Source organism: Balaenoptera borealis (genome assembly GCF_965194805.1).
Source record: "Balaenoptera borealis genome assembly, chromosome: 16".
Lineage (NCBI taxonomy): Eukaryota > Metazoa > Chordata > Mammalia > Artiodactyla > Balaenopteridae > Balaenoptera > Balaenoptera borealis.
In genome coordinates, this window is record NC_138872.1 from 44,483,281 (window position 1) to 44,510,619 (window position 27,339).

Sequence of the window (27,339 nt, forward strand, 5' to 3'; positions counted from 1 at the left end):
CCTAGTTGCTCCGCGGCACGTGGAATCTTCCCAGACCAGGGCTCGAACCCGTGTCCCCTGCATTAGCAGGCAGATTCTCAACCACTGTGCCACCTGGGAAGCCCGAGAAGTACATTTTTAAAGTGCCAAATATTTGGGAAATCCCCAGCTATCTTTCTGTTACTGCCTTCTATTTTAATTCTTGTGTGGTCTAGAATGTACTTTGTATTTTTTCTTTAAAATTTTTAAGGATTGTTTTTTTGGCCCAGAATACAGCCTATCCTGGTGAATGCCCCCTGTGCTCTTCAGAAGAATGTGTATTCTGCAGTGTTGGCTGATTAACAGTGCTGTTCAGGTCATCTATATATTTACTGATTTTCTGTCTGCTTGAGCTATCAAGTACTGACAGAGGTGGCTGAAGTCTCCAGCTGTAACTGTTATCTATTTCTTCTCTCAATTCTGTAGTTTTGCCTCATATCTCAACTCTGTGGTTAGTGCATTCACTTTACGTTTACGATTATTTGTTCTCGGAGAATTAACCCCTTTATCATTATGCAACACACCTCTTTATCTCCCATAATATGCCTTACTCTAAGGTCAGCTTTGTATGACATTAACATAAGATACCCCAGCTTTACCTTGATTTGTGTTAGCATAGTATATCTTTTTCCATATCTTTACTTTTAATATTTACTTTTAATCTGTCTGGGCTTTATATACAGGTTTCTTTAAATGTAGACAGTATACAGTTTATAAGTAGACAACATATAGTGGGGTCTCCTTTTTTTAAAATCAGTCTGACAATCTCTGTGTTTTAGCTGGTGTGTTCAGACCACTGACATATAAATGATTATTAATATAATCAGATTAATATTTACCATCTTTGTACATTGTTGTATTTGTTTCTATTTTCTTTCTTTTCAGCCTTCTCTGTTTTTTTTTTTTAAATGTGGACCATTTTTAGGGTCTTTATTGAATTTGTTACAATATTTCTTCTGTTTTATGTTTTGGTTTTTTGGCCACGAGGCATGTGGGATCTTAGATCCCTGACCAGGGATGGAACCCACACCCCCTGAATTGGAAGGCAAAGTCTTAACCACTGGACCACCAGGGAAGTCCCCGTCTTCTCTGGTTTTAATCGAGCATTTTATGTGATTCCATTTTATCTCCTCTATTGCCTTATCATTTATACTTCCATTTAAAATATATATCTCAGTTGCTAAGCCTACTTTCAAATAGCACCATATTGTCTCAAGCGTAGTGCTGGTACTTTATGATGGAATATTCCCAAATCCTCCCTCTCACCTCTTCAACACTGTTGTCACTTTTCACTTTTACATATTCCTTAATCGCCCAATGCACTGTTACTATTCGTGCTTTAAACAGACAGCGATCTTTTAGAGAATAAGAAAAATAAAAGATTACGTCTCATTTTTATTTATTCATTTTTTGCTGCTCTTCTTTTTTATCAATGTAGATCCAGTTTGCTGACCCATATCGTTTTCCTGCTGCCTGAAGAACTTTAATATTTTTCTAGACCTCAGGTGTGCTGGCAGTGAATTCCCCCAGTTGTTTGTTTGAGATTGTTTTTATTTATCCTTGACTTTTTCAGGATATTGTCCCTGGATATACACACAGGTTGGCAGGTTTTTGTTTATTTGTTTTATTCTTTCAACACTTTCAATATTGAGTTGAACTGCATTCTTTGTTGTGTGGTTTCTGATGAGAAGTTGGCCACAATTTTTATCCTTGTTTCTCTGTAGGTAAGGTGTTTTATTCTCTTTGGGGAATCTTCAAAACTTTCTTTTTGTTTCCTACAGTTTAAATATAATACATCTAGGTCTTGTTGTTTTTGTTTTTTTGTTTAATTCTGCTTGATGGTCTCTCTGCTTCTTGGAACAGTGATTTGGCATCTGTCACTAATATTGGAAAACCCTTGGATATTATTTCTTAAAATATTTCTTCTTCTTTTGGTATGCCAATTACACGTTACACCATTTCCTATGGTCTTGCAGTCCACAGTTCTTGGATGATGTGTTCTTTTTTTTTTTTTTCACTTTTTTCAATTTGTGTTTCAGTTTGGGTAATTTCTTTTGGCCCATCTTCAAGTTCACTGATGCTTTTCTCAGCTGTGTCAAGTCTACCAACAAAATATTCTTCATTTCTGTTACTGTTTTTTACTTCTAGCATTTCTTTTACAGTTTTTATCTTTCTGCTGACATTACCCAGATGTTCATGCATGTTGTCTACCTTTTCCTTTAGAGCTTTTAACATATTGGACACAGTTGTTTTAAATCCTCTGTTTGATAATTCCAACATCTGAGTCATAATCAAGTTTGGTTCTAATGATTGCTTTGTCTCTTCAGACTTTTCTTGACTTCTGGCATGTCTTGCGATAAAGACATCTTTATAGGGCAGTAGATATTAAAGTAAATAGGCCTTTAGTGTGAAAATTTATGTTAAGCTGGCAAGAAGTGGAGCATGTTTGAAGTCTGTTGTAACTTTAGGTACCTCTTCGAATGTCTTTATTTTTGTCTTTCCTATTGGCTTTGGGGCTTCCCTGTGTACTGTGCCTCAAACAGAGTATACATCTCATGCCCCCCAGCTCACATCCATTGTTATCATACTGGAAGCTTATACTAACATGGTGGAAGGGTATGGGGGAGGGGAAACTCTGTGACCCTCTAAGTCTTGTAACTGGAGTGCACAGTGGGCCAGGGGTGCACTCCACAAAGAGGGATGAACTCCATGGTCTTTCCGTCTCTCCTCCAGAGTAGGGTTGCTCCCCCGGCCCCCATCAAAAGCCTGCCAGAGACCACCCTGCAGCACTTTGCTTTTAGGATAACAAATGAGATGCATGTTGAAGATTAACAAATGCTTTAAGGTGGGTCTCTTTTGTTGAGGTAGTTTCTGTTCCTCTCCTGTACACACACATACTGTAAGGCTGTAGATATTTGAAGAAATATATTAACTTAGCTTATTTTAAAAATCATTTAGAATATTTAATGCTGTCATTTAGCCTTACCATCACAATGCTGTTTGCTTTGCTAACTGAAGATTCGCAAGACTCTCAGCCCTTCTGTCTTCACTAGACAATGTCTTTATCATCACTGTCATGTGTGCCAGTGTGTATTTGATAAGTATAATAGCTTTGGAGTAAAAATGCCCTTTACTTTTTACTATAATAATGTCATGACCTCATAAACTATTAGAAGGCATTTTAGGTCTCAGAGGTTTTGTTAATTTGATATATTCTTTCTGAATATAGTATTTAGGTAAGAAAGTTTTTCTCTCATTATTCATTTTCCAATGAACCTAATAATATAAACATGTTATGTGTATACTTTCCTTTCATCCCTGTAAACGCAGCTGTGGCAGATTATACTTTCCCTGAAATGGCTGCTGCAGTGTTTTCCATCCCTCATATTCTTCTAGAGCCTTGACCTCTATGTTTCCTCCCATGGGTCTGGGTAGACCTTTACCAAGGCCTCAGCCAGCAGGGTCTGGCGGAGGTGATGCTGCATGGCTTCAGAGGTTGGGTCATAACAAGGTCTCATGATCTGCCCTGGTATTTTTGGGACACTTGCTTTGGGAGCCCAGCCGCCATGCTGTGAGGAAGCGCAAATTAGCCCATGTGGAGGGACCACTTGGAAAGGCCAGGTAACAGGTGCCCCTGTGCTCACTCTGGGTAAAGTCCGAGCTAACAGCCAGCATCAATTACCAGACATGGGTGTGAAGATGCTGCAGATGTTCCAGGCTCGAGTGACCCCAGACATCGAGGAGCAGAGACAGGCCTTCCCCATGGCGCCTCCCGGATCCCAACCCAAGAAACCATGAGCACAATGAAAAGGTCATTTCATGCCACTAGGTACAGGGCAGTTTTCTTTGCAGGAATAACTGGATCAGCACCCAAAATAAAATGCAGAGGTTTATCAGAAAACCAGGAGCAGGTGTGGTGTGCAAAACACTTTCACTGCAGAAGCAGGAGGAAGTATGGGGAGATTGTGAGAGTTTTCTCCCCAAGGCAGCAGGATTCACCCCTTCTGTAAAAGTCTGAGGGCATTTCTCTGGGGAGGCTGGGGTTTGTACCTCTTATTTCTTGGTATACTTTTAACGAGTCCACTTAGACACAGGGCCTGAGTTTCCTCATGTGTAGACCTTGACGGTGTTCCTTGGCCTCTGCAGGGTCTGAATGAAGAAGGCTTGGGTTCACTCCTTCTCTACCTCGGTGTTGCTCAACTGGAAAATCTACCCTCTGTGAAGTTAGACAAGAAAGTGAGGCTGGGTCACATAGCGTGCGATTTGGCATAAGGTGTGTTCTGGTCACTGTCTAGGAGACGATCCTTCTATCCCTGGAGATTTGTAGTCTGATAAGCTAATGAAAGTATTGTAGCCAGTAAGGGCTATACTATTATACAATGACAACACGATATCTATCTGACTTACAAACACTGAAAATAAGTACAAGGTATGGGTAAGGTCCTTAAATTGTGTGTGTGTGCATGTGTGTGCACACACATGCATGGCCTGTTTATGCTGCGTAAAGACCAGCTCCCATGAGATCGTCTGTGGATGGGAACACATGGAGGGCAGACAGAGAAGGGAAGGGGAGAGTTGTCTTGGGCCGACACACTTTCTCTCTGGTCTTCTTTTTGTGCGTGTCTGTCCCTTTTGGAAGCCTCAATATTCTTGCCACCTTCTTCTCCATTGTAAGAAACAAGCAAAATCTCTAGGAGAAAAGTGCCTTTCTGGCCGGGGAGTCAGAAACAACAGACTAGTCTGAACTTTGCTCTTCCGTATTTCCCACCCCTTCCATACAATTCCTTTTGGTGGGTCCCACCTTCGGGTCAGGTACAAGCAGGCCAACCTCTGTCTTATTTCTCTCATCACCTCCTAGAAGTGTAATATGTAGTTTTATTTGCCAATTATACCTCAATAAACCTGGAAAAAATGATAAACTCAAGACCACAGCCTCCCTCTAGACCTTCTGGCAGTTCTAAGTAACAGGGGACTTCAGACAAGGGCCCTGGGCTGGGGTATGACCTGCACTCCCAGCTACGTCCCAAGGTCTCAGTCTCCTCCTGCAAGAATCTAGGACTTTGCAGAGGCCATAACTGGAGGAAAGAAGTGTGTCTCTTTCCTCCGCGTCATTTGATAATTTTCTTTGCTGTTGTTTCCGGAAGACGCCCCAGTCACTTGGCTACAGGGGACTGAGAGCTGACGTGCAAAGGGGGAAAAAAAGAGCGAAGGAGGAGGGGAAGGAGCAAGAGGGAAAGAAGAGACTCTTTCACGAAGAAGAAAGGTCACTGCGGCTACTTTCAGCGTGTAAAATATTCCCTTAGCTTTATTATGTGGAGGACATTAGCATTACGCACAGCGGGAAGGAACATTTTAATACAGGGCATCTTTTTCCAGCTTCAAAGATGAGAGTAAAATATAAAGGTAATGAAACTGCTGTTGGGATGATGTCTTTTTCTCCTTGGGGCTTTGTGGGTTGGCAGAGATATGGGCTGGTAGGAGCATAATTTGTGGGTCAGAAATGACCCCAGAAAGAGAAGGAGACAGGCTGAGTCCTTGGTGCCAGAGAGTCCCAGCGTTCTGACCTGCAGAGACACTGCAGGACCACCTTTCCAGCCCCACTCCAGGACCACCCCTCCGGCTCCCCCGGGACCACCTCTCTGGCTCCCTTGGGACCACCCTTTTGGTTCCCCTGAGATAAACAGTCTTCCCCTGGGGCTGGTGGCCACATTCACAATCAGGAGAAATGCTAAATTTCAGTGAGAAGTTGGTGAAAATCATGATGAACCTGTTTCCCACCAAGCCCGTGGATGTCCCGGACGGCCTGCCTGCCCTTGTGGGGTCTAGGCAATCCCCCCAGAGGAGGGGGGCAGGGAGGGGAAGACGATCCAGGTGTCTGAGCTCCCTGGGCTGAAAGGACATCCAGGACTCTGGGGACAGGAGGAGGCGGGGGTGAAGGTGGGTGGAAGTGGGTGCCTATCTCGGGAACGGCGTGTGGGAGTGACTGTGTCCTGTGTCGCCTTGCAGCCGCCGGGAGGGGAGACCCTGGAGGGGAGGAATCGGCTCGGCGGGTCCACGAGCAGTACGTGCGGGCTCATTGGGGTTCCTGGTGCTCTGTCCCCACGGAGGTGTCCTCCCAGCTCTGTCCCTCGGAGTTAGGGTGTTGAGGTGTGGCCGATTAAACAGATGCTAAAACATCAGCGAGGAAGTTGCCTCACCCACTTAAGATACTAACATCGTTAAGAATTTGATAAATGCGTACAGCTCATTGGCTAATTTCGACTATATGCTTTTGTTTATTAAAGGAGGCCACTGAAAGAACTCCTTTGAAAATAAACCACTAACTTCTAGGGGACAGAAGTCCTTGGGAGCAATACTGCTGCAGTGTAAATATCTGAGGATCCACGCTCTTTAGGACTTTTCCCCACGGTTCAAACTCTAAGCTATTGTTACCTTCTGTTCATTGCTTTCCCCGACATGCCCGTTAGGTTACATTAATCTCAGTGTAATAAAAAACTCTATTCTGAGCATTTAAATGGGTGAAGCAGGACTCCTCCTCGACAGCAGCTTGTCAGTTAGGACTTTAACCGTGGGTCTGTCGTATTTATTCCCTGACCACCTCCAAGAAGGACCGAGGAGGGTTGACTGTTTCCCGAAGGCCAGCAGCCCTTCCTCATCCCATTCCCCGTTGCTTCCCGAGGTCTCAGTGGACTCGTTGCCCTGATCACCACAGAATCTCAGCCTAGGAACTTGGATGAGCCCCTCTCACAGCGCCTCTTTTCAGCCAAGAACGGGCGGTTTGGGGAAGAGCTCTCTTGGCCAGGCCTCTGGTTCCTGGACCTGCTTCCCTGTCTCTGTCTTTATGCCAACCAAGCAGACAGAGTGTGTTTACTAAACTCCTGTTCAGGCCACACACCACGAACACCACATCCTGGAAATGCAGCCAGACTGCAGCACCCCCATGGCCAACGTGCTCCATCCACAGACCACCATGAGCTGAAACCCTTCAGCCAAGCTTTCTGACCATGACAAATGATTATTATAATCCTATGCTGGGAGCTGAGGGGGAAGAGCTCTGAGTTTAGATATATTTAGAAATATAGCTAAAGCTGATTCTGCTTTAAGCCTTTCCCCTGGTTTTTGCATTCTGTTAAGTTACTGGGAAATAAAGTTAATCATCTTGCAGGTTAGTGAAGGCTACGTCAAGAGCACTTTTATGTCCTGCTGCCCAGGCCTTTCTTCGGTTTTACAGCTCGCGGGGAGCCCGTGTCGGGCCCGGGGCGTCCCATCTCCTCCCGCTCCTGTGGGGAGACCAGGGCAGCAGGTGGGCCCCAGCAGAGAGTCACAGTCTTCCCGATTAGATGGCGGGGTGTTTGGGGGCACATCTGATTCTGTCCTGGTGCCAAAGGGCTAAGTCCTCTCTCCTGAGTAAAGACAGCACACCCACACCCCCAAGTCCTTAGCTGGGGTCAGATGGCTCCTGTCTGCTGGGGAAGGGCCGCCCTCTGGGGAAATGAACCCGGTTATTCCGGGCCTCCCTGGTCATAGGTGGTGACAAGGAGTACCAAAGAATTTTCAGAAAGAATTGGCCTTTCTCATGACAGGCTCTCTGGCCAAGAATGGAGGTGCCCAGAAGACCCTGAGCATCTCCAGGTCCAGGCCCGGGAGCAGATTCCAGACACTCCTCCAGGAACCGTGCCTGAGAGCCGGCCCAGGACAGAAGCAGCCCTTTGACCACGGAGCTGAGCTGCCAGCTCCTGCCCCTGCTGCAGCTGCAGCCGCAGGACAGACACACTTCTGGGAGGCAAGGCTGCAGAGGGTACTTCCCTGCACCTCGGGCTCCGGCCTCCGGCCTCCGGGGATGCCACAGGACAGCTTCGGGAAGAGTGGCCACATGTACTGAGGGGACCTGCAACCCTCGGGGCTCCGGCCTCCTTCAGACTCCAGAGCGTCAGCCGAACTCTGTGCCCCACCCCCCATCCAACATTCACGCATAATAAATCACCTCCCCCCCCAACATGCACGCATAATAAATCAAACCTCACTGTGATCGGTCCTTGCAAGACACCCTGCCAATTACCTGAAAATCAGCCTGAGAGCCAGAGCGATCAGGTGTACCCTCTGTGGGCAGAGCGTGACTCAGGCTCCCTGCTGCGGACTCAGGCTCCCAGGTCTGATCAGCACTTGCCCCCTGTGCAATGGGACAGGCACAAACGCACTCTCAGCGCCCCTGATAGGCAAGGCCCAGGAATCCTTACGTGGACACAGATGGTTCTGGATGAAGATTTGTTCACTTACAAGCTCCATTTTGGTTTTCAAACCCTGCATGTCATTTCCAGAGGAATGCAAGGCACTTTATACACCTCTAAGGACCAGGCAAAATGATGCAAAATCATCTCAGGAATGCAGAGAATCATTTTAGAATCGAGCTCTAGGGGCAGGGTCTCAAGAGGGACTTACCACATCTCCACTGTGTTTAGATTCCCGGGAGGACCACAAAGTACTGCCAGTCTGTTCTTGGTACTTTCTGTGCCTGTAAACCATCCCGGACACCTTGGACGCTCTTGTGGCTCTCGGTGACCAAGAAGGGACCCCCAGACACCCAGTCTGGTGGTGGTGGGCAGTGCGGGCCTGGGATGGGGGCGGTGGTCTTGGAGGGAGGCAGGAGTGGCAGGAAGCTGGGGTGATGGCAGAATGGGGGTAATGGGGAAGCTCTGGGGTTCAGGCTGGCTTTGAAACCCCCATGCAGTTTGGATGAAGCAGGCAGTGCTGGGGCCTTGAGGGGTGATGTTGTCCATGTGGGACTGAGATGGGCAAAAGTGGACCCAAACTGTGGCACTTCCTGGAGAACCATGGATGTGCCGGGATGGGGGATGGGGGATGGGAAGGGTCCAGGGCCAAATTCACCACCTGCATGTTGCTGTCTCCCAGCTCAGGGCCAGTTCTAAAGGATACTTTCCGCCTACACGTCTTGCTGTTTCCTGCATCCCCTAAGCAATCTGCGTCATGTCATCTAAGAACTCGCTGCTTCATCATTTATCTTTGAATTACTTTTGAGGCAGCTCTCCCCAACCAGCTCATGCTGAACACGTGGGGCTCCTTCGACCCCGCCCTTGTGTGTGTGTGGACATCACCACAACGCAAAGCTCAGATCAAAGTAAACACGTGCTGCAGTTGTGTTTCAAGGACTCCTTCCTATTTATATGTATCAATCATTTAAATAAAATCAAAGGTTAGAAATGAAGAATCCCCTGTCTAAAAGGAGAGAAGGAAAAATAAGAATGAGGAGCTTTACACACATGCTCTGCAGGTCACAGTACATGCTGTGCTCAAGGTAATTTTCCAGCTCTAATTTCAGCATCTTCTAGGCTCTATGTCTGGGATTCATGCAACCCTCAAGTGCCAGAAAATGCCAAAGCTCATCAAGGAAGCAAGAAAAGAGGGGCCCTGCTGAGAGCAGCCCACCCAGAGTCTTGAGCCAGGGTCCTGTCCTCTCGCTGCACCAGTTTTTACAGCCAAGGTGCAGGTGTAACGTCATCAGTACTTTTAACTCCCACGTATAGCTAGCTGGCCCCATGGGTGAGGTAGTCCAGTGAGGGGTCTCTCAGTGAGAAAGACTAAATTCCATTATTGTCAACATCAAAACATCAGAGATGTACCCCAAATGGCCCTAATTCCCACGAGAATCTATGATGTGCTCATCATCCAGTGACTCATCACAACTGTTCCTGAATTTCTATGTTCTGTTGGCATCACTATACTTGTGAGTCCAGACACAGGAGGTGCTGTCCTGCCTGTGAGGTGATGCTTCGTGCTACAGACAGTGAGATGGATCAGTGGCCTGGCCTTCCCCGTGGCCGCATCCAGGGACGCCTGTGGTGAGACTGGTGTCTGTCATGGACCAGGTCATGTTCAGCTAAGTGTGTCTAGGCTCTGGGCAGGCTGGACTCAGCCTTCAGAGGCACAGCCACGGAAGCCACGGGGCCACTGCGCAGAAGCAGGAGCTCCTGGGACTGCACCTTTTGTTTGGTCCTCGGGATGTCATAGGACCTGTGCAAAGCCTCAATCTCAGAAGAGATGTGAAAGAAAAGACCAACCAGGCTTTTAGGGGCTATGTCCTCAGAGCTTTAGATACGTCATCTAAAAGCAAAAAGATCACGCATTTGCAAATGTAATTCGAGGTGAGCATGAGGCCAGAGGGAAGAATGTAACACGTGCTGGGATTTTAACTCTGGATTCCCAGGCACCGTGTGGGCTCTGCCTTTGGACGATCAACGCACGGGTTTCTCTGCTCCAGACAAATAATCACAAAATCAAGATACTAATTACTGAGACAATGCATAAACTATAACTGCAAAAAATCCATCTAATACACTCCAGGGAACAGAACAGATATGATGCATTTGTTCATCTATCCACCAAAACAAGCTGAGATCAGTGACTCAACTCCAGCATGCATTCCGGAGGAAGAAAAATAGATCAGAAATCTGATTTGTCTTGGCTGCACCGGATCATTAATATTTATACAGAATTGTTTAGATCCAGAAGTTGCAAAACAGCTCTCAGAAACTACAATCAGCATATCAAATACACATATGGAGAGGGAGATAGAGATGGGGCAGGAGAGAGCGAGGGAGGAGGAAGGAAGGGAGGGAGGGAGGGAGAGAGAAGGGGGAGGAGGGAGAAGGCTGAGGGGAGGGGGAGGGTGGTCACCCCATGACCATTAAGCTGCGTTGCATGTGTTCCTGATACAGGTTAAAATATATCCATCTGATATATTGGGCCATCCTTCTAGTCATGTTTATACCCCATTTCTGCAAAGTCAGTGCCATTCCCGCGCCTGGTGGGGCTCCTGCAGCCTAGCCGTCCCCTCACCATAACCCTGGGGGGGAGAGGTAGTCCTGGTCCAAATCCTTCCCACCCCCTCTCCCCCTTGGTAGAATCTTTCTTCCCAGGTGGTCCCATCGCTCCTGCTTCTCCACACCCCCTGGGGCTGGAACGGGCTTTGCCAGGTCCTCCTCTGTGACTCCAGCAGAGTTCATGGCTTTAGTACTTAGTGACCCTGCTAAACCGGATGATAACTCCACCTGTTACAGGACCCGTGACTCTCACGTGTGAAGTTGGGTCTTGTGCTAATTCTGAATCTGCTAGTGCTTACAGACGCAGTCACCGGGCGGTACTCAACTTACTATAAATCACGGGGCGTCCGAGAATAATGAACTTGAGGACAAAAGAGGTACATGGTGACATACATACAACATTTCCTCCAGACCTATGGATGATTATAAACCACACCACTCAGTGTGTGGAGGACACGGGGTCCAGTTTTATGTAATGCACCTGTTCTAAGCACACAACTTTGAAAAAAAAAATGAGCATTTCAAAAATCTGTCTTTGTTTGTGACGAGGTTTAGCTAGGAGAACGTGGAAATGCCGGTCTCTCTGGTGAGATGAATGGTTAGAGATGGACAGGTGACGACTCCTAAAAACATCTGAGGCATCTGCCAGGCAAGGCTTTGTTGTAACTAAGCTCCTGGCGGATGGGAGGGCGGAGGGAGGTGAACGGGCCCGTCTTGCTCCATCTGTCTCATGCGACCCCGAGGCTGCGCAGCAGAAATCCACAGAGGCCCCGCAGTGCCTGACACACGTGTCTGCTTGCTTCCTTGTGAAAGGATTTTCTGCCCTCAGTTGACTCTATTGCAGAGCATGCTGTTTCCGTGCCGTGTCTTCTGACCACCCTTTATGCTGTTGTATTTCCCACCCTTCTTCTCTGGCTTAAAACGCTCAGTTAATAGACCGACTCCAGTTTGCGTTCAAGACTCTCCGGCCCTGCCCTGCCTTCCCTGGCCCCTCAGGTCACCTCTGTCTCTGTTGCTTCCTCCTGGGGGGAGCCCTCAGCCTACGACTGGTGGCAGCCCCTCCTTGGTGGGCATCTCAGAGGAGGGAGATCGGCACTGTCTCCAGGGAGCCCAGAGGAGAAGGGGTTCGTGCTGGCCGCTCACAGCCCTGAGTAGGGCGCGTGCCCAGAGCGTTTAGCAGCTTGACTTGATCTTGAGTCATGGTGACTCCTCCCAGCTGGGTCTGGACACCCTCAGGAGATGCCACGTTTATAAGCCACATGGTTCATCTTTACGAAATGACTGAACAGAACACGGGTGTGCAGGTCTCTGCGTCAGACACACATGCAGCCGGGACTCGGCGAGCCCCTCGAAGGGCCAGGCCCGGGGCTTTCCATCCTTTATTCACACGGCGATGCCAGTTCTGAGTCTGAATAAGGCTCCCATGGGCTTTGTTCTGTTTGTCCCATTGCACTAGGCCACTCATGCAAAGAGCCAGGGCAAGTTCCTCTCAGCGCTGGAAGGAACGGGAATTCAAGTGACAGAAAATCTAAGTTCCTCAACCCAGCCTTCAATTTTCTAATTAAAAAACATTTCTGTTGTAAGAGGAACACAGTCTCTGTAGAAGAAATATAGATTTCTGCTTCTGATGATACCACTAGTGACCCTTCTGCAGAAGACAGCTACAGATTCTTTAGGAAATATTAATACTTTGAAACACTGATGCTATTCATAAAATTCATAATCTGACTCTTAATTCCCTTTTCTCATTTAATTATAGTTATAAGAGTGCAGTTAAGAAAGGAAAGAAACATTTTAGGAAATGAAATCAAGACATAATAGATGCTCAAATGTAGAAGATGCCTGAGGCCGACGCAGTGCACGGAGCCCTCAGGCCTCCCGCGCCAGCGTGAGCTCCAGACCCAGGGCCTCGGGGCAGCGGGGGTGGGCTGGGGAGTCGGAGAGGGTCTTCCAGCTCCAGTCTCAAGCTCACACCTGCCCTGCTGGTGAAGGTGCCCAGGTAAGCACCCAATCCCGTCTAGAAGGCTTCTCTTCCTCACTGTAACACGCTCCAAGCAGGTGAGGACAGAAGACTTAGAAGCGAGAACTGTGCTTCTATTTTTGTTTGCAGATAAAAGTCAAAGTTATATTGCAGGAAATTTGATTTGAAGTGTTACAAGTATTGATATTTGCATCATGTATCCATACTTGCTACCTCTCTGATTTCTGTGTTATTTAATCCCTTGAAACGTCAGTCTTTTCATCCATAAAATGGGGATAATAAATTCCCACCTTTCAGACTCATTGCCAAGATTAAATAAGATAAAGTGGGCCCATCAACTAGCTCACAGCCATCGCGCAGCAAATTTGGGTTCCTTTCTGTCCTCCACATCATTCAGAGCATTGTTTCCTGGGTGGACCCACCAAAACTACACACAACACTTTCCTCTATAAGAAGTGTATAAAACTTGCCTGCATTGGGAGCTGGACCAAATGATTAGCACTGGAGTAAAATGAAGCTGTGGACAAACGCTGCACTGAGGCCTCCACACTGACACCTGGGGCCAGGCCCACCGCCAGCAGGTCTGGCCTTAGGACGCCATCACCTTCACTGACCCCTGATCCAATGGCCACAAAGTGACGCGATGGCAGTGCCCTGTCACGGACTTCCCATGAGATCACGCGTGTGCAACTGCTCAGACTACGGCAGCATCAGGAGCAGGGGGAGGGCTTGTTCAAAAGCCGTTTCCACGCCCCCTCTCCCCCCCCCCACCAAGTGGCTCTGATGTAGCGGGTTGGTGGGCCAGACAACACGCCTTCCTAACTGAGCTGGGGGTGTCGACACTGCTGGCCAGGACCACCCAAGAAGGCAGGTGTGCGGTGTTCAACGCAGGCCAGGGCCCAGAGGTGCAGGTGCTGCCCACCTCTCTGACACTTTTACCACCACTGTTACTGCTACTTGAGGCCTTTTTCGAATCATAAAATCTGTTGGAGAAAAGATCCCATGTCTCCTTCCAGGCGTCCCTTGACCTGGGGACCCACGTGTGTGCCGACAATTCCGATTTCCTGCGTCTACAGTCAGGCTGAAGAGGCACGAACAGAAGGTCTGGCAGGCTCAAGGCTGGGCTGAAGTGCCATGTGCCAGGGGCTGCCAGCCTCCTGGGCCTGCAGTACAGCCCAGAACCACGCTGACCCTGAAGGGACCCGCGTGCCATGGTCTCAGCCGCGAGTTCCCGTGGAGATGTGCCCACCAAGGGGAAGTCCACGCTCACAGCACGAGAAAAAGAGGGACTGAGAGCCGGGGACCCCAGAGCCCCTTCTCTAATTCCAACAGCAAAGGCAACCCCGCAGGCCTCAAAACGCTGGCTCTTCACCCCTGAGAATGTGACCAGTGGCCTCCACGGAGACTGTTTCATTTGCTGTTAACAGATGATCAGAATCCTTTCCCATCAAAGGTATTAAACATCCTGACTCAGCAGGCCCAGGTCTAGGAGGTTCTTAAGGTGTGAAGGGTAACGTTACTTTCTGAGAAGGAGGATCTCAATGCCAGTCTCCTCGACTGTGGCTGGATTTTTATTATATTTACCACCTTTTAGACAAGGATGCAGCACATGGCTTGCCCTGCTCCAGAGAGAGGCCTCCCCCAGGGTACGTGGTGCAGCCGAGACCAGGGGTGACTGCTGCATCCCGGCACGTAGACAACCTTTCCTGGGCGCCCCCCCCTCCAGCCCCCGCTTATCCAGGGCTCACCTGGCCTCTGCCGGCAGGTGACAAGTGACACCCATGTCCACTTGCATCTCTCTGAACAGGGAGCATCTGCCCTGTGGAATCCACGGTAAAAATATTAGTCTCATTCTACAACTTGGCAATCAGAACAGAGCTCTGGCTTGGAGGGCACCCCCTGGGGGTGATGGGGTTTGTCAGCAGGCCAGGCTGGGAGGCTGGGGGTGGGCCGGCCCCTTCACCCCTCGATGTGTCAAGACTGGGATGCAGGGGGAGGCTGATGTGACACTTGGGCCCTGGTTCCTCTGGGCTCTATCCTCCTGAGCTTCCTTCTCCTGGTGAAAACCTCTTGCCTGTTGGCAGCGCGTTAACCCAGGCTCAGGGCGCAGCTGAGACGGGGCTCTGGGCTCTGGGCCTGGGGTCTTCTGGGGACACCGTCTGCACATCGAGGGCATCTGCCCATGCGCTTTAGTCTGGGTCCCGCTGTGCGCCCCAATCCTTGGTGCACGCAGCGACCACGGCCACTGCTTGGGTCTGGGAGATCCCGGCCTCGCTCTACCCACAGCTGCTCAGGCCCCTGACAGCCCGGAGTCTTGCTCTGCAGCCTCGGCTTGTGCCCCCAGAGCAGAGGCCTCTGGCACGTGTGGGACAAGGTCACAAAAGAGAAGCTCAGACAGATCCTCCAGGTCAAAGCTGGACGTGGAACAGCCACCTGACCCAACCCCAGCGGTTCAGGACAGTCCCCATCATCCCTCCCCGTACCCATCCATCCTCCAGAGACGGGACCTCAGAGCAGCGGCCCCGCCATGTCCCCCTGGAAGGGCCTCTGGGGCCTCTCAGTGTCCCTGTGAAGAGGTGCCTGCCCTCAGGGGGCCACCAGTGGGTCCTCTTCTCCCCCTGCTCCTCGTGGGGTCAGGAAAGGGGGGGCAGGGGACACAGGAACACGCATAAAGGGACTCTCCACTCACCCAACAAACCGAATCAGTACAGACAGCGGCAAGCAGCAGTGAGAGGCCAGGGGTCTGTTCTCAAGCCCAGAGGAATCAGTGCTTCAAGCATGAGACCTGGCCGGTAGGCCCGAGAGCCCTGGACGCTGGAGAGGGAGCCCAGTGTCCTGAGGATGCGGAGGGCTCTGGGGCCAGCGGAAGGGGCTGCCTTTCCCTCCCGTCTGGTGGGGATGACGGGTGATGCTGAAACTCATGCTTTAATTGGCAAGTACACATCTTCCTTTGATTAATAAAAACGAGAATGTAGATGATTTCTGAATGAAGGTTCCCCATTTGCTAGAGGAAATCTTTCAAAACCTGGGCTCCGTGAAGGCACATGGAGGACGTTTGCTGTGAAAAAGGCCTGGGAATCGACCCTCTTAAAGCACAGAGGGCACAGTTACCCACCAAGACAGGCCGTTTCCTCCAGGACCTTAGTTTGGGATAAGCACACATGTGCTGCAAGACTGGACTCTATTTTACGTGTGAGCCTTTCACAAAGAAAACCAAACCTGCTTTGCCTCCGTTCCCAGTATGTACCAAGTCCGCGCCCAACACGGGGTCAGTCCCGCTGGCGTGGAGGGCGGGCTGCCAACCTACTGCTTTCCCAGTGGCCGCTGTCAGAGGATGCGTCCCAGGCCTGATGGGGTGAGGCTGGGCCCCCCCGCCCGGTCCCCCCAGGTGGCCCTCCGCCCCCGAGCGGGCTCTCCTCGATGGCCTGGGTGCGCCAGCCGCGTGCGCGTGATCCACGGGGAGGCCTTACCTCGTGGGACAGGTAGAAGGCGGCAATGCCCAGGGGCCAGAAGCAGCAGAGCATGGAGAAGACGCTAAGGCCCAGGTGGTCCCGCGGGGGCATCACGAGGAAGTTGTCCTCGCTCTCTGTGTCACTGGAGTAGTCGCTCTGCCGGAGAGATGGGGAGGGAGAGCGGGGTTACCAGGGGTCTCTCCATCATCCCCCGAAGCGGGGGGTCAGGCCTGGCAAGCCCTCCTGGCAAGTGTGTGTCCCCCACAGGAAGAGAAAAACCCCGAGGATGGGCTCTGGGTAGTTCCACGGGAGATTAAACCTCACAGACCCCGCGGATCTCTGGGATGGGGTGCGGACAGCTGGGTGAAGGGTTGACCGTCGGAGGACGGGGCTGGGTGGGAAGCGCACAGGCAGAGTTGGAGCTCACTCTTTGTTCCAAGACTTCAAGCTGGTTTCAGGACGAGGCAGGGCAGGTGTCGGGGCCAGCACCTGCCCTGAACCCCCTTCTTGCCTTAGACTCTGATCTGAGTAAGGACGTCACTGGGCCTGGTCTCAAGCCTGGGTGTCCCTCCTGTTTTGGTTAATCAAACATGTGTAAAACTGCCAATCAGAGCCTCTACTCAGCCTGTGCTGGAAGCTTCCTGCTGGACTGTTTGTGTCTCGTCTGAGAGAAAACAGGTGAATTTGGAGGGGCTCACCCCAATCGCAAACAGCAACTTTCTCCAGGGGCCCAGGATGGAAGTGGGTGATGCACTGTCCACACAGTACCCAGCCGCCCTCCGCATGTGTGGGCACACACACACACACACACACACACACAGACACACACATACACAGATACACACACAGACACACAAACACACACAGACACAAACACAGATACACACACAGACACACACGTACGCACAGACACACACACAGATACACACACACACGGACATACAAACACACACAGACACACCCACAGACTCACACACATACACACAGACACACACACAGATACACATGCATGGACACACACACGCACACACACAGATACACAAACACACACAGACACACACACAGACACACAAACACACACAGAGACACACAGACTCACACACATACACAGACACACACAGATACACACACACACACGTACACACATAGACACAGACACACACACACACACAGACACACACACACAAACACACACAGACACAAATACACACACACAAACACACACAGACACACACACACAGAGACACACACATGCATGCACCCCATGGGTCCCAAGCTCCCAGGCATCCCTTCCCAGTGAGGACCAGCTCCTTCCTGCAGGGCAGGCTCTTGCCCTGGTTGGTCACCGTCCCTGAGGTCATCTTTCCAGGACCCTGCAGCCTCCCGTCCGCTGGGCCAGGTCTGCGGAATTCCTGTCTTTCCTCTGCAGCATCACCTCCCAAACAATAAAGGGAAAGGGAAATGCCCATCAGGGAGGCCAGAACCTTCAATCCGGGTGAAGGGGGCCAGGCAGGGTCGCCAGGACGAGCTGCCCAGGAGGCCCACGGTGTCCGCCCTGGGAGCACAGCGCTCGGAGCCTCATGGCTGGGCTGGAACAGCCGAGCTGCCCTTGATGGCCCTCTGCACGGGGTCTGGGGAGGGGACCCTGAAGCGACAGTTGCAGGGCAGGATCCGAGGCCCCCGAGAGACACGGAGGACGGGGCCGAAGGACAGACCCCCCCAGCAGATGTGCGTCATGCGATGGGTCTGGCTGCACCCAAGCGACAGCTCTGTCTGTGGGTACTTGTTCAGGCTTTTGGCTTCTGTGGTTTTTTGGTTTTGTTTTAGTTTCCTAAGGGCTTAAATACCTGGACTGGCTGGACTCTGACTCCACATCTGTAAATAGCTGCTGTGGCTGTTTCTCGTGTTATTTCTATTTTACAAAGGACACTGCTGGGATCTGGGCGGTTACAGTGTCCCCAGACCGCAGAACCGTCTGGCCAGTGGCCGCTTACCCCAGACTTCTGTGCTGTCAGCTGTCTGGACACCAGCGTCTGGCCACCAATCAACCCCACTGGCCTTAGTTCCTTCTTGCCTAAAGCTGGGGTGTCCTCTCTGTACCCCTTGGCCCCGGGATTTTGATAACCACCTCTCGACTGGTCTGTTGGTGGCCAGTGGCCAGAGTGGTCAGTGGAAAGTTCCCCAATCAGAGAGCAGCGTGGTGTGAGCTGAGGCCACAAACCACACAGGGCTGCCTGGGCGTCGACCCCCATCTTTGGAAACAGCTTCAAATGACACCACCATGCCTGTGAAGCAAAGGTTCCCCCCCAAAATCGTCACAGATTTTTCTTTAGTGCCTAAGGGAACCACATCTGTAAACTGCAAAGTTGTGGCTACATGGCACCAAAATAACTAGTCAATTTTCATTAAAATAGGTTTTGAAAAATTCAGACAAATGACAGGGCAGACAAAAGCAGCCCAGCTCTCTGTACCATCTCCCTCCCATCCACGGCAGTGCTGTGGGTGCAAGTGGCCATGGGCATCACACCACCAGATGGAGGAGAGGAGAGGAGGACCCTGGGGGCGGGTGGCAACGGAGACACCATCGAACCAAGTAGAGAAAACACACCAGGCACAGCAGCTGTTTCTGAAAATCCTCTTCGTGGGGCATTAGCTTAGAATATCTGCAAGGCAGGGCGGACGCTTCCAGAGACGTTCACAGTTCACGTGGTCGAAGGAACAGATGCTACGAGGGGGCAGAGCAGCACAGGGGCTGCCGTCCTCCTCCCCCAGCCCCCCACTGCCCACACAGCCCGCCCTTGTCCATGACCTCCACGGGATTCCCTGTGGAGTCTGCATGGTGCTCCCGAAAACACCGCTTCAAAAATGCAACATCACAGAGGACTCTACGTGGTCACGGAAAATGACGACGTAAATGTTTATTCATTGCCCTGGAAAGATGCGTGTAATAACCGAGGGAAAAACCAGGGTAGAAAGTGGAAGAAGTCATATTTCCTCCAGAAAGTCAGAAATTAAGATGCTTGTGGATGGCGGGCATATCAGTGTTTTTGTTTTTGTTTTTTTTTTTCTTTTTGCATTTCTGGGGTATAGTTTTTCTACAATAAGCAAGGTTATTGGGCAATGAAACTCACCAAGACGCAGACATGCTGACAGGTGGGGGGGGTCCCCCCACCCTTCATCCTCCCGTGGAGTGGGATCCCTCAGGGCTTCCCTGAGGCCCTGCTTGGAGACATTGCGTCGGGGGCCCAAGAAGCAGCTGGCGGAGCAGGATAGGAACTCAGCACAGCACCCAAGCTCCCTGAGATGCAGGTCAGACCCACCAGGTCACTGAGGGTCAAGATCAGAGGCCTCAGCCCACGGAGCCCACGTCTGTGTTGACCAGCAAGGCACCACTGCCCCACGGAGCTACTTAAATTACCCGAATCAAAGATGCCCCATGTAGTTCCTCAGCCACGCTACCACCTGCCAGGGGCTCAGGTGGCACAGGTGGCCAGTGCCCATCACACGGGACAGCACACAGACTGCACATAGCAGGTACCAACAGCACACGTGTTGAATGCATGAAGAATTCCCAAGTGCCCTTAGCCGACACGGACAGCACCTGAGAAGCAGCCAGCCTCCAGGGTTTGCCCCGAGCGTATGGGAGGAACCGGGCCCTCATTCCACGTGGGCAGCCAGCCCCGCTGCCCCAGGCTCCTCTCCTTCCGGTGAGCCCTAGGGTCCTAACCGTCCATTCAGGTGGGACCACAGTGGGAGGATGGTGACTCGGTCAGGTTCAAGGCTGTCTCACCCAGGGCAGCTGATGAACAGAACCGAGGACAAAGGCAGGTGGACACAGCCCCCCATCCTCCTCGTGTCGGTCACAGACCCTCCAGATGTTCTGGGGGTGCAACATCCCATCCACGTCGGAGGAGTGAGGAGTGTGGGTGAGTTTTGCTGACACCTGGAGCTTCCACAGCCACAGACGGAAGTGCCTCTCCTGACCACTGTCTGGGTTGTGAGCCCTGAGTCCTTGCAGGGAGGGCACTGGGCCATACTCCCTCACCTGCACTGTCGAGGTAACCCCACTGGTACACTTGTGTCCACTTGGGAGTCTTCCATGGGCAGGTGAGCTATGGAAACCCAGATCCCTCAGCACTCGGCAGAATCCTCTGACCCAGGCTCCCCTGGCACCTCAGGCCCACTGGCCTCTCCTTTACCCGGAATCAGATCAATCAAAACCAGACTCTGCTGGGGACCCACTCTGTGTATTTCACACAGGGTCACAGATGCAAAGATGTGCAGGGGTCTGGGGGCTCAACAACATGGAACCTGGGGGACATATTTTAGTATCTAAACACGCTGTGCCCTAAATTCTACCGGGGGACTGTTATTCAACTTTCCTGAATTAATTTAAACACCGTTTTCTCACCAGCTATGGTCTTCAATCCGATGGTTGGGTTACGATGACAGGCTCCCTCTAAGACTTGCCCTTCTTGTGATCTGGAAGTGCTCAGGGGTCCTGAGGACACAATCCTACAAAACGTTCTCAAGACCCGTCTTAGTTTAGTTCCCCCAGAAGCAGATCTTGAGTCAAGGACTGTGTGCACTTGTTTTCTTGGTAGAGGACCACGGGAAATGCTGGCCGGGAAGAGGGAATGTGGGACGTGGCCGGACCAGAGCCAATAAAGGGCGTGTTACCAAGGCAGGTCCTTTGTGGGTGCCTGGAGCCTGGTCCCTCTGGGACCTTGGGGGCCATGTGGTAGAGGGAACCCCCGGGGAACCGCCTCCTGGCAGTTTCGGTGAGTGCCTGGGGGAAGAGGTTCTCCCACATTGCAGGGAAGGCTTCAGGGCCCAGAGAAGGTCCTCAGGTGGGCAGAGGCCAGGCCAGGGGGCTTCTCCTGCAGGGGTGATACCTGGGGGTGGGCTGAGAGCATCTGCTGCAGAGGCTGTGGAAGAACTGGGGGGTTAAGGCACCCTAAAACTTCAGTCAGGGCAAGACCCCCACACTCAGCGCACGTCTGGGAGGGTGAGAAGATGGGGACACACAGGAACGTGGACATCCAGGATGATGAATCCCATCTACCTCCAAATAAACAGGCACAAAGAACAAATACACATCGTGCGTTTTCAAAGACAGAAGACCTCGTTTAAAATAACACTACACGCATCAGGGAAAACCAACCTGCATGTAGCAAGCAATCAACCTATTTTGGAAATTATATTATTTTTTCACTCTCATGTTTTTGTTTTCACAGTGTGGATATATTCAGGTTGTTCACTGGACTTCAGATTTTGTCCAAGAAATTGTGATTCCCCTCTGAAGGCCCCTTGCTCAGTAAGGACGTGGGGGTAGCATGTGCAAAGGCCCTGGGCCGGGAATGAGCACTGTACACACGCAGAGCTATAGGGAGTGAGCGGACTTGGTGTGGGAGAGGGGCCCCCAGCAGACTGTGTGGAGTGCGGGCCGCTTTCCACTGCTGCGACCAGGGCTTATCCCACATCAGACAAGAAACCAGGAAATACACACAGACACAGTCCTCTAGGACCAACCACAGGTGTGGGTGTCACAATCGAGACCAGCCCTGGCATGTTGATTTATCACCTGCGGATCCAGTTTCTAAATGTGAATCCCTGCTTCAAACCTGCATTATTTCCACGTGTGATATTCTGCACCTAAGAGCTACATGTACAACTCTATAAGGTGGTGGTCGCTTCTTTAGATCTTCTTGCTTCTCCTTTATGTTACGTTTGCCAGAGGGTAACCTACGGTTTGCAGATGGAAAGTCCAAGTTATTGATAATTTTGGCACCATGGGTTTGGATTGGTTTGAACTAGGACTTGACTCTCAGAGTCACGTGAGTGCAGGGTCAGCATCTGAACTTTCGTGGCCTGGGTGCTCTGCTGGCCTCACCTGGTCCAGGTGGAATGATGTTCATCCTCACTTGAGAAAGGAGAATGAAAACCACACTAAGATACTATGTTTCACCTATCGAGTTGTCAACGATGAAAAAGCACAACCAGCCATCCTGTCAGTTAGGCTGTGGGCACACAGGCTGGCTGGATGCAAACTGGTGACACCTTAGGAAGCAGATCTGTCGACATGCAACACAATTAAATACGTGCTGAGTTTTTGGTTCAGTAATCTCAATTCTAGGTATTATTCTGAAGATTCACCTCCAATAATAGAAAAATACATATGCTCAAGGTTGTTCATGGCAACCTAGTATGTAATTGCAAAATATTGGAAACGACCTAAATGCCCATTCGAAGGAGAGTGGTTACATAAACTATGAGGCATCTACCGCATGGGATAAAGCACAGGTGAAAAAAGAGTGTGTGGTCGTGGTGCGAGCTGTTTGGGTTGGATTGAGGATGTTAGTTTCTATCTATCTATAAGTAGGTAAAAAATAAGTATGTCTGTGTACACACACATGGTTACACAGATGTGTTTATGTACCAATGTGCTACATGTTTCTCCTGGCTCGGTCTGCCGGAGGGCCTGGGAACAACGCGCCCACCCCCAAGGCGATGAGAAGACCCAGCGCCCGGACGTTGGATTCTAGACACGGCTCTCCAATACAAGGAGCCAGGGCGCTTTGGAGAAAAGGCTGATTTCAGGGTCAGGGCCGTCAACATCCGAGACAGACCTGGGACAGCTCTCTGCACAGGAAATAATGATAAAATGGCTAATGGATGACAAGCTGTGTCAAAAGGACACAGAGCCAACCAGAAGGGGTGTCTGCTGTCAAATCTGTAACAAAGTGAGAATAAACACACAGTAAACACCATAATGGATGGACAGGAACACATAAAGTAAGAATCAATGGTCCAGCCTGAAATGAAGTAATAAATGCCTACAAATAAATACGGGGGAAGGGAAAACTCTTCCCCACAGCTGAATGCCAGCTAATAAATACAGAAGGAACGGTGGGGTTAGGAGCTTGTGAAGGACGTTAACACCAGTAGGTGAACAACCAGTGACAAGCAGGATGGCCCATCCTCACACAGCACCTCCTGCAAGACACTGATCAATTCCAGAGAAACGTGGCTCAGCCAGGAGACACTTGGCAGGCACCGCCTGCAACACAGGATGGAGTCACCACCGGTCACGGGCACGTGCACCAGGGACACGCCAGCGACACGACATGGGGAGGCAAGCGTCTCCTCCGCAGCGGTCCTGCCCAGAGTGCCGTCACCTGAATCCAAGCAGCAGGATCACCAGACGACCCTGAGGGAGGGCTCCCCTGTGAAATAACTGACCTGTACTGTCCAAGCATGTTGAGGGAATGAGGGTGGTGACAGAGAAGCTTCCAGATTACAGAGGACTAAAGAGGCACAGCAAGAAAATGCAAGATGGGCTCCTGAACTGGATTCTGGGCCTGACTGTTTTTCCTTTTGCTATAAAGGACAATATTGAAAGAACTGGGAAAATGTACATAAGGTCTATAAATGAGATCACAGTATTGTAACGATTTTAATTTCCCAACTTTTATAATTGAACTTGTTTTTAGAAAATACAACTGGCTCATTTAGGGGTAAAAGGACATCTTGTCTGACACTTTCTTGCGAAGAGCTCAGGCAAACATATGTACATTGACAGAATGGTAACGCATCCATGGTAAACTGTCAAGACTGAAGGAAACTGGGTGACAACCATATAGGGATTCTCTGTACCGTTCTTGCAATTCTTCTGTCTGAAATTATCTCGAAAATAAAAAGTCAAACAACCCCTCACACATGTGCCATTTTAGGAGGAAAAAAATTATACTTTAAATTGAATTTTTTTCTTTTGGGGATTAAAAATTGCATACACTTTTCCCTGTTTTTTCATTATGCTTTAATGGAAACACTGTGAGCGTTGCAGGGAAAAATGAAAAAAATATCAAATTCACTCTTTTCATGACACATGAATAATTCATTTTACACTGGTATTTCATCACGTTTGTCCTTTTTATGTTTCCACAGAGAAGCTACTTAGTAGTGTTGGATGTCACACACTTGCCCTCAGGAGCTCAGAGACCTGCAGAGCCAAAGGCGACTTCTGGAACAAAGCTGGGGCATTGAGCAGTCAGAAGGCTGCGCGTGCCCACCACCGGGGCCCAGGTGGCAAAGGGCTCCCGGGCGAACCTGGCAGCGGGTGGCTCACTAGGGCCCACAGGGATGCTGCCCTCGGCTGAGAGGCGAGGAGGGTGGAGGGCCCAGTGGAGCATACACCTCCTAGGAACAAGCTATGGGGATACAACGTCCACCCACCCGTCCTCACCCATCCGTCCACCCACCAGAAAGGCCCTGATTCCCGAGGAAGTGCAGGAGCTACTTGGTGCCACGGGAGGGGCAGGTGGGAACCACGTGCCTTCCTCTGAGAGGCTGGCGGCCACCTCCCTCCACGGACCCTCACCTGCCCTCCACCCTAGGCTCCAGAAGCCTCTCTGGCTTGAGTGGGAGTCACGTCTGTGCTGCTCCGGTGAGGGCAGACTGTGGATCCCCCCGTCTGGCTTGTCTGACGTCTCTTCATCTTCTCATAGCATCAGGTACTGGCCAAAGGCACCAGCCCCTGTACAGTGTGAGGCCCTTGGAGCTACGTCTCCCATCTCTGCAGCGAGGAGAAAGCCGTCTGCCAGACACTTGGGAGCAGGGACCCCAGAGCCCGTCACCCTTCAGCCCCTCGCCACTGACCATGGCCACTGCCCTGCACATTTGCATGCGCCTATGGCCCAGGTGGGCTCCCTAGTTTGTAAGAATGAGAATATCTTCTAAACCAAGGGCTGCCTCTGTGCAAGATCCCATTACAGAAAACCTCTGGCTGTATGTCAAGGCACTGGCTGGGCTGTTCTAGGTCATCAGATACCAGCCGTGTTTTTAAAAATCACTAATTTCCCAATTTTCTTTACTGTTCTGAAATATTCTGCTTTATTGAAAGGAAAGCACGTATTTAAATTATATATTAGTTAGTTTGAAGATTATAGAGTATTAAAATTCACTAAAGATGGCCTTACACAATATGTGTATGTATGTATACATATAGATTATTTCACTCTGTGTGTGTGTGTGTGAGATGTGATGTCACATCTAAAAACTCTTCAACTAAGTCTAGGTCACAGAGATGTATATGTGTATACATACACACACACACACACACACACACACCCCCTTTGAAACAATTTTAGACTCACATAAAAGTTTCAAAAATAGAGCAGAGTTCCTGTAGGGGCTGCAAAGACAGAACAGAGTTCCATATCCTTGACCGTCACCTCTTACATAAGCACGACCCAGCACCTAAATCAGGACACCGACTCTGTCCAGTGCAAGACCCCCGACCAGCCCCCTCAGCATGAGGTCCCGAGGGTCACCAGGCTGCTGGGGGCATCAGCAGTTCACTCTGTTTTGTTCCGGAGTGATTTTCCACGATAGGGAGGTGCCGCTGTGTGTTTGTCCGTTTGTCCACTGAAGGGCGTTTCATTCCAGTTTTTGATTCTTACTAATAAAGGCTGTGACGCATTCGTGCAGGTTTCTGTGTGAACATAGGTTTTCATTTCTTTAAATACCCAGGAATGGGGTTGCTGGGTTGTTTGGTGTTGGTTCTTTTTTACAGGAAAATGACCAGTTGCTTTCCAGGGAGGCCTTCCCACTTCTGCCTCCTCACCAGCACTTGGTGGTGTCAGGTCTTGGCTTTCCGCCATCCTAAGGGCTGTGCGGTGCTCTTTCATCTTGGCTTTAGTCTGCATTTCTCTGAAGGTAGTGATGTTGAACATCTCCGTGTGCTTATTTGCCATTTGTATCTCCTACTTGGTGAAGTGCCGGTTCTCTCCATCACGTGGCAGCTGGCTCCATCCAAACTCTCCCGCAAGTCCCTGTCGCCCTTACCTTAGCTCCGCCTCCCAAATGTAGACGCTCGGCCCGCCATGTGGACTCCAGGGGTTACGAGAAGGGATTCAAAGCTGGCAGATCAGTGGTTGGCCTCCTGTGGGCACGCAGCCCGTGCTAAGGACAGCAGATGGGGCTGTTACGGGGGGACAGTTCCAGCTGGAACAAAGGACAGAGCTGTGAGCCCGTAGGAGCACACTGACCTCCTGTGCACACGGCCCGAAGCCAGGACATAGCCCAAGCCTCCAGCAGCTACCCAGAAAGGAGCTCACCTGCCTCCTCTGTGAAGCTGCACCAGTTGCTGCATTTCTAGAAGGTAGGTGTAGAGGATCTCAAGCCATTCTCATCTACCCCCCGCCACCCTGAGGCTAAGCGTGAGGCAGTGAGGACTCATGGAAAGAGACTGGCCGGGGGAGGGGGCCGGAGAGAGGCAGCCAGTGGTGCAGGTGCCGCCTGGCAGCGCTGGCCGGCCTCGGGGAGGGAGGGTCCAGAAAGGGGGTCAGGGAGCTCCAGTCTGCTTCACAGGGGGCAGATCACCTCTGGATTATCCATTTCTCGACTCATTTCCAGAGGGATTCAGAGCGACCAGGATGGCGAGGAGAGTAAAGCGATGCCCTACCGGGAAGAGGGGGGACCCCGGGGAGGGCAGGGCTGGGGGTGAGCATTGTCTCCATGTGTTAAAGGCCATCCTTAGAAGAAGGAGAGATGGGTCCTCGGGCATCCAAAGGGGTACAAGAGGCGGCCCATCTCTAGAGACGGAAACGTTTCCAGAAAGGGTGAGTCTTGTACCTTCTCTGTCTGTGAAGTGGGTTAGAAGCCGCCTGGACCACTGGTCAGCGGAACTCTCTGTCCTCACGGCTCACACAGTGTGGTCCAGGGGCTGCAGTGTCGGCCTTGCTGGGAGCCGTCAGGAATGCAGATGCCCAGGCCCCACCCCAGCCAGCCGGGACCTGCCCACACGGAGGCTGCCAGGCTCAGGAGAGGGTGTTTGGACGGGGAGTCACGGGGGATGCTCCATCGCTGGGGTGGCGGGGGGTGTCTCTCCACCGTCGTGTGTCAGGAACGTCCCCGGTTATCTGCCCTGCTACCTACCTCTGGACAAGCGTCCACTTCAGCAAGTAAACAACAACGATGACAAACTGACTGTCACTCCCTCTGTTCTCTGTCCTCGTCCATAAGAAGCACCTCTGACTACGTCCCTGTG

General features: G+C 50.9%; 1 protein-coding gene across 10 annotated transcripts in view; it reads right to left on the bottom strand.

The window, feature by feature from the left end:
* The window catches only part of SYNDIG1 (synapse differentiation inducing 1), a 121,222-nt gene that overhangs the window by 18,025 nt on the left and 75,858 nt on the right, over window positions 1–27,339 (bottom strand). For all 10 annotated transcript variants that reach the window (XM_082360176.1, XM_082360175.1, XM_082360174.1 and 7 more), the window contains one exon: window positions 16,308–16,445. In XM_082360176.1, the coding sequence (XP_082216302.1) occupies window positions 16,308–16,445 (138 nt within the window). The remainder of the gene's footprint in view (window positions 1–16,307; window positions 16,446–27,339) is intronic.